Source organism: Cryptomeria japonica, chromosome 10 (assembly GCF_030272615.1).
Source record: "Cryptomeria japonica chromosome 10, Sugi_1.0, whole genome shotgun sequence".
Lineage (NCBI taxonomy): Eukaryota > Viridiplantae > Streptophyta > Pinopsida > Cupressales > Cupressaceae > Cryptomeria > Cryptomeria japonica.
In genome coordinates, this window is record NC_081414.1 from 619,206,992 (window position 1) to 619,214,363 (window position 7,372).

Genomic DNA, 7,372 nt, shown 5'->3' on the forward strand with positions numbered 1-7,372 from the left:
AGCCCACACATGTCACTAGGTTTTTGATGTCTCATAGATCTAATTAATATGAAATTGGAAGTTAATTATATCTAGTATGAACTTCTCTAATATACATGCCTATGAAAATCCATGGACAAAAGCCAAACATATCCCCATGTTGGGATTAGGAGTTGTGCGACTTGCATAATATTGGATAGTTTAATTGTGTAAATAAAATAAATATTTAGTGTGATGCAACTAGGTGATGTGTTCAACCACATTAAATATTTATTTGGGCCTCTTTGTAAAGTTGTATGTAACATTGAGTAGATTATTTTATGCGTGTGAGAGACATAAAATAATCTATTAAGAAAAATAAAATAAAATGTGATAACATAGTGTCAACTATTAAATGTGGGCTCAATGCCTTTGTGTTCTCATTGTTTTGAGGTACATGGTTTTATCTTACCACTTGGTTGTACTTGTGTGAGCTTGAGTCTATAGAAGAAAGCACATGTTTAGTGATTAAGGTTGTTGAATGAGTGAGATATCATTGTATTAAGTCTTCTTCTAAGAAGTACATATGTGAAGCACAACATGTGATGTGTGGATTCATATTTGAACACATGGAGGATGCACTAGAGAGGCTTCCTATTTCAAAAATATTCATAATATCTTTATAAGTGCATTGTATTGCTTTATTGTTGCATAATATATGAAGTGTAGATGTTTTTGGAGACTACTCTTTCCCTTTCAAGGATTTTTTCTAGGGTATACCTTTTCCTATCTTGTGGCTTGTCTATTTGATCTATGTATCATGCTTATTTTGTAATCTTGTATACATGTTTTTCTCTCATAGAGTTATGTAGAAAATAGATTATCATTGTTATTTCATAACACCCCCAAAAATATATTTTTTAATTTTTCATGCTTATCATTCCAATGTACTTATAATAATGTTAGGAGACATTCTACAATAACAAGAAGACAATAGAACATCATGTATAGACCGTGTACACAACCAAAATACAATAGAAATATAGTTTCTAAAATACTAAAACTATAAAATTAATCTTCTAAAATGTAAGATATAAGCTTTACTAAACCTTTTGAAATAAAAGTACAACAAAAAATTATAGAAATAATAAATGACAACTTTTCTTAAAAGTAAAATTAAAATTTATATAGAAAAAATTAAATAACATTTAAAATAAAATAAATGTAATAAAATAAAATAATTCATAAATAAAAACTAAAAATTATGTTTCTATACAATATGCAAAATAATTCTAAAATAAAATAAAAGAAATTCTCAACATTTTAAATAGATGTGATAATTCTATTAGATTTATGTGTAAAATCAAACAAACTCTATTTTAAATTGATATAGTTCTCTTCAAACAAACCTCTAAAGAATTAGTGATTGGTGTTTTTCAATTTAAAATATATGAAAATTGAGCTGATCTTAATAAGAATTCAAGTAGATTGTTTTCAAAATCTTATTTTTCTTAATATTTAAAAACTAAAATAAGCAAGCTTGCAACCCTACCCATAGAAACACCAAATAGTTATGCGAGAAAAAACACCATCACCTATTATATTAAGATAAAAAGTGGCCTATTACAATAAGCAAGCTTATTTAGAAAACAGCAGGAGGCAAGTCCTCCAACAAAAACCCATGACAGAAGTACATTAGAATAAGTTGATGGCCTGTTGGTTTCAATGAAATGGCCTATAATGAAATTCAGTTTATTGGTGGAAGTGAACAGAAGGATGTAGCCTCTAGGACACATGTACAGCAATTAGGTTGTTCTAAATACAATAATTGTAGAGGACAAAGAGACTGCACCTGATTATAGATGCTGTATTATTGTAGCAACAATAGATTACTCTCATACTACCTTATGCAACTCTAGTTTCTAAAGCCAGAACAGAAAGTGCCATCCTGTTGACCATTTGCAGCTACACTTCCATATCCAGGTCCTGAAAAGCATGAGAACTTCTCAAACATGTTTTCAGTTCCATCTTTCCCATTGCCATTGAAATGATGTGCATAAGGATTACTTGTAGCAGATGATAAAGTGGAGGAAGGAACAAAGGAACAGTCTAATGCCAAGCCATGGGCTGCAGAGTTTGTGGACATGTTTCTGTAGATCACAGAAGCTGGGAGTGCATTATTACCACTATTGATGGCTGCAGGATTAAAGCCCATGAAATTGTACTGAAGCGGGGTGCTGGGTGTTAACATGGATTGCATCTGAAGATATTTCTCATAATTGGCCTGGTGCAATTGTGTTGGAAAATTCATGATATGGGTCTCATTTGCCTGTACAGGCAACTGTCCTCTTTCTTGATATAATGTCATCCATGGATTTTCCCTTTGTTGATATACATCATGCCTTTCAGTAGAATCTGTGAATGCAGATGAAGTATTACCAGAGATAGCTGAGTCTGCCTTGGAGCTCACTGTGCTTTCATCTTCAACTTGAGGACCATCTACTGTAATTTCAGTAGACATCTGCTCCATTTTCACGCGTTTAGCAAGTCCTCCTATGGGTAGTGGGGTGTTCATAATCTTTTGCACATCATATCTGTTGATATCAAAGTTAGTCACTGCATTTTGGCCTCTGTATTTTATGGTAGCTATGTCATATGCCTCTGCTGCCTCTTCCTGTGTGGCTGCAAAATTTAAGTAGACAAATAATTACTGAGAAAAATATATTGTTTTCATGCTAGTTTTGCTACTCAATGGCTTAGTCATGAATTCCAATTCTCAATTAATTTGCCATAACTTTTGTGAAGTGTTTGAGTACCGTATGTTCCAAGGTAGAGATCCTTGTTGCCTGCAACTCTTCCAATTCGAGCCTGCCACCTTCCATTTTGATGATGCCTGCCATATAATTTACAAATTTCATGATGAGTTAGTTATGTTCATAATTTTCTTATGGACAGAAAAATTAAACACAAACCTTGTTACCCCACGGTAAGCAGAAGCTCCCCTAGAAAAACCACTGCTCTTCCTGCAGTATAAGTGCACCTCATCAATAATTACTGAAAATATATCTCACAAAAATGTATTCTACTGTGATAGAAATTTTTGGATTAAACCATACTCGTAACTTTTGATTTGTTTTGTCTGAAATCATAATAATCTCCTATGCATAACTATTACTACGCTTATAAGAAACCATTTAGAATTCCATTGAAAACTCTTTCCTATCTTGATAAATACTGATTGACTAAAATTATGTTTTCAATTCTGCAGGCATGGCCTCTATTTTAACATTTAGATGTACATAAGATTAAGAAAAATCAAATACCTCCTCAGAATGGTGACATATTCGTATTTGCTTTTAAATTTCATCTCTTCTAACTCTTTCTCATATTCTGCATGCTGTATTCAACATAACCAAACTAGATGCTAAAAAAATGGTGTCTAAAAAGATATATGTATGGTAGAGTCAAATAAAAACCTGATAGATCTGCAATGCATTCATGAAACTCAAGGAATTTTATCATGTACCGGAAAATTGGTGGCAGTTGAACGACCCCAGAACTTAAGAGATGCCATATCATAAGCTCTAGCTGCTTTCTCTTCCGTGTCATAGCCACCTGCATTTAAATCAACAATAGCACCAAGAATAGAACTTCAGTACAAAACCTCAATTTTTAGGGTTTCCAATAACTATTTTATATAGCACAGGCTATCAAATTAATATAACTACAAGACACCCAATTAAATAAAAATATCTGCTCACCCAAATATACTGAAGCAGAATTCAAGCAGGTTCCCAGAAGTCAGTGATATAGCAATCAAACACAAAAGTACACAGATCAGTCTCAAGGCAAACAGAATAAAGTTTCAGCAGCATGAAAATATTATTAAAAGGTTTCACCTTGCCTTCCCTTACGGGATTGGCCAGCCCTTTTCTCACTGTTGTCCCAAAGATGGGCTTCAAATCTTCCAGTCCACCTATGTCTGCAATTTTAATCCAAACTCAATGTTTTTTATTAGATTAGCTAGAAAACAAGGCTGGTAGCTATCCAGCCAACTAAAATGCAATGCAATTGAAGAGTTTTTGAAAAATGTAAATGGTTCTTCTATGAATTGCATTTTTGAGTTAAATAGATATCCGTCACCGAAAACAAGGGTTCCAATCCTTTTAAATAGTCAGAAGACAAGACAAAACACACCCAATATCTTTTTCAAAAGAAAATCTCTTAGATTTTATTTTAAGATTCATAAGAGCCTGTTGTAGGTGTGCTTTCACTTACTTGGTTACTCCACGGTAGAGTGAGGTTCGATGGCCAAATTCAACAGGTGGGTTTCTTGCTATGACCTCCTCTGGAACAGTTTCTTTCTCTAGGCTACGCTTCTTGCTGGTTTTGTGAACTGAAGAATCACCATTAGGACTGGGACTTTGCCCAGAGGATGGCAATGCAGAGCCACTTTGAGCTGCTATTGTGGTCATGGGTTCAATATTTGATGCAGTCCCTCCAACACTTGTATTCTCTACAGACTCACCCGAGCCTTGAGAGAGCTGGAAATCGCAGGATGAAAACATTTTGTTCACCTGCCCATTGATGCGATTATTTCTATTGTATATAGTCTCCATCATGTTGGAATTGAAAGCTTCAATAATGGTCTGTTCAGTTTGATGCTCAGATTGTTGAGAATCCTTAAATGCCTTGTTTCTTAAAATTGTGGCATCCTTGCCTCTCTCATTATCCAGAGTGCTAGTCTTCATGCCTAAGCAGTGATTTTGATCTATACCCAACAGATGCTGGCTTCCAGAAGTTGTATCTGTTGAAATGTGTGTGGCAGGTCTCAGATTGTCTGAAGAATAAGTTTCTGATAGAGCTGTACACAAGAATGAATAAATAAAAATCAATATTAGTTTGATGTCAATTATCAGATATTCTCTTTTTGACTTTATTTTGATGGATCATGGACTATGACCTGAAATGTAGATGACAAAAATACTGCAGAGTCAAAACCTAAAAGTTTCACTACACTAAAAGAACAGTTTCACTATTATGTCCATAATAGACATTCTATTCTCTGTACGGGTGAGAAATTAGGGTTGTTGGGTTTGGGCCGCAAAGCTTCGGAGTGAAGCTTTTAGGCAATCCTCAATGAAAAGCTTATCTCTTTTGGTAATATAATACTTTCCTACGAATCCAAAAAAAAAGACATTCGCTTCTCTAATTTATTCCGATGATTCAAAATATAAAGGATAAAAATACTATACAGTCAAAATTCAAATGTTTTACTACAGTCAAAATCCATAAGTTTTACCATACTAAAGAACAGTTCACTATTATGCCTATAATAGACATTCTCTTCTCTGAATCTATGATGATGAACCATATAATATGGGCAGAAACCTAAATGATAAAAGACACACAAATATTCTAAATAATCCGCATTTCATTACTACTAACACTAAGAACATTTTTCAGAAGACACTGCACACAAATAAATCATTTAATCTTCAGATTCAAGATTAAAACAGGAAAATCAAAATTCTCATTCTGCAGCTTACATCAATAGAATCAGAGGCACTCAAATCTGATATTTTGGTGTTGTCTCTTTAGATGGACAGCCCTCTTGATCCTTCACACAGATCGTCAAGGTGGTTACCTATTCTCCTAGTGTTTCTTCATGCCATCAAAACTTATCACAGAAACTGTTTAAGGCAAAATACACAAGTCATATATTCTACATAACAAAACAAGATTTCCAGATCTAAAACACAAACAACTTAAAATGAAAAATATGCAACAGAAAAAAGAGAGTGACAAACTTTTAAATGCAAGAACCGAAAGACTGAAGCGAGGATCTTATACCTGCAGCATTGAGGGTGGATCGTAGAAAACCAAAAGAGTTATATGAGCCCATGTCAGATTGAATAACAAACAAACTACAGAAAAACTAATAACAAATTTGATGTGATGGGAGAGCTTGCAATCTCCACATTAAGAAAGAAAGGCCAAATTAGAGGTAGAGAGGAAACATGTTCCACAAACCAGAATAGACTTCTCTATATAAGCTACTATATGCGCAAAATCACGTACCTAAGATCCGTGATTTACGGAAGGGCCACGTAAAAACCCTAGAAGGGGAGCTTTGACCGTTGGTGTCTTTTATGGAAGTCAATATAAATATTAATAAAATAATTAAAAAAACATGCATGTTTTGATGGTCGTAGATGGAAATGGAAATATATTCTTTTATAGTTCATGATCGTTGGTGTCTTTTATGGAAGTCAATATAAATATTAATAAAATAATTAAAAAAACATGCATGTTTTGATGGTCGTAGATGGAAATGGAAATATATTCTTTTATAGTTCATGATGGTTTATGGTAATATGGGATTATTTAGTATTTCTTTTCCAAGACATCTAACTCTACTACCAACGAAGCACAATTAAAATTATTTATTGCTTAATATAATTTGATTGATATCTTTGACACCTAACTGTGCTACCCACGAAGCAAAATTAAAATTATTTATTACTTAATATAATTTGATTGGTAATTTTTTTTTAATATTTATTACTAAACTTTTTAGAATATATTATTATAAAAAAAATGTAACTAGAGATTTTTTAATAGGTGGAGGCTATATTTTAGTTGTTAGATTAAAAGAATTCATCATTTCCATGTTGTTACTATTTTTAATATTAATCATATAATTTCAAAGTCTTATCACTTTGTGTGGGGTTGATGATGTGGCTTTTTGGTAGAAGAATGCTTTCCCTCATCACTTCATTGTCAATGGTGGATGCTCTTGTAGTGCTAATTCAGGTTATCTCCTTTGGACAAACATGCTCAAACCTGTCTAGCTCTTTTGGTTTCTCCTATGTTTCCTATTATGGTGATGAAGGAAGGCTCCCTCCCTTGAACTTCTAGTCTTTTTTATTTTATGAAATTTGCTTAGCTCTTTGAATTGTTGTACAAAAGATTAAGATTGACTTAGATCTTTCCAAAATTGTTTCAAACACATCTAATTAAGAGTGGGAGATTCATAGGGTCAAGTTTCAACAATGTGTAAACTTAGTATTCACATGTGTAACTTGCTACATACACTCAATATTGATATAATCCTAGATCTCTTTTTACTTTCATTTTACACTATTGTTTGTTAGACTAGTGAACACTATTCTTGATTGTTAAAAAGGTTTAGATTATTTTAAAAGACCTACCTTTTATCTATAATAATAAAAAATAAATAAATTTATCAAAATCATTAAAAAATTGTATAAAATATATTTAATTAAAAATTCTATAAAATATTTTTATCAAATATATTAACAAAAGAATCTTTTTCATGAAATTGTTTATAAAATTTATCACTTACATTACATGAAAATGTCACAAAGTTTTGAATTTTAAATATAATAGT

General features: G+C 32.5%; 1 protein-coding gene across 1 annotated transcript; it reads right to left on the bottom strand.

Moving 5' to 3' along the window:
- Positions 1-1,529: 1,529 nt before the first annotated feature.
- Positions 1,530-5,991, bottom strand: LOC131029947 (AP2-like ethylene-responsive transcription factor PLT2). The gene is made up of 9 exons (XM_057960632.2): positions 5,812-5,991; positions 4,237-4,822; positions 3,858-3,940; positions 3,720-3,728; positions 3,485-3,573; positions 3,282-3,355; positions 2,931-2,981; positions 2,775-2,851; positions 1,530-2,640 (listed from the first exon to the last, which is right to left on the bottom strand). The coding sequence occupies exons 1-9, from the start codon at positions 5,861-5,863 to the stop codon at positions 1,874-1,876; spliced, it is 1,788 nt and encodes a 595-aa protein (XP_057816615.2). The 5' UTR covers positions 5,864-5,991; the 3' UTR covers positions 1,530-1,873.
- Positions 5,992-7,372: the final 1,381 nt, after the last annotated feature.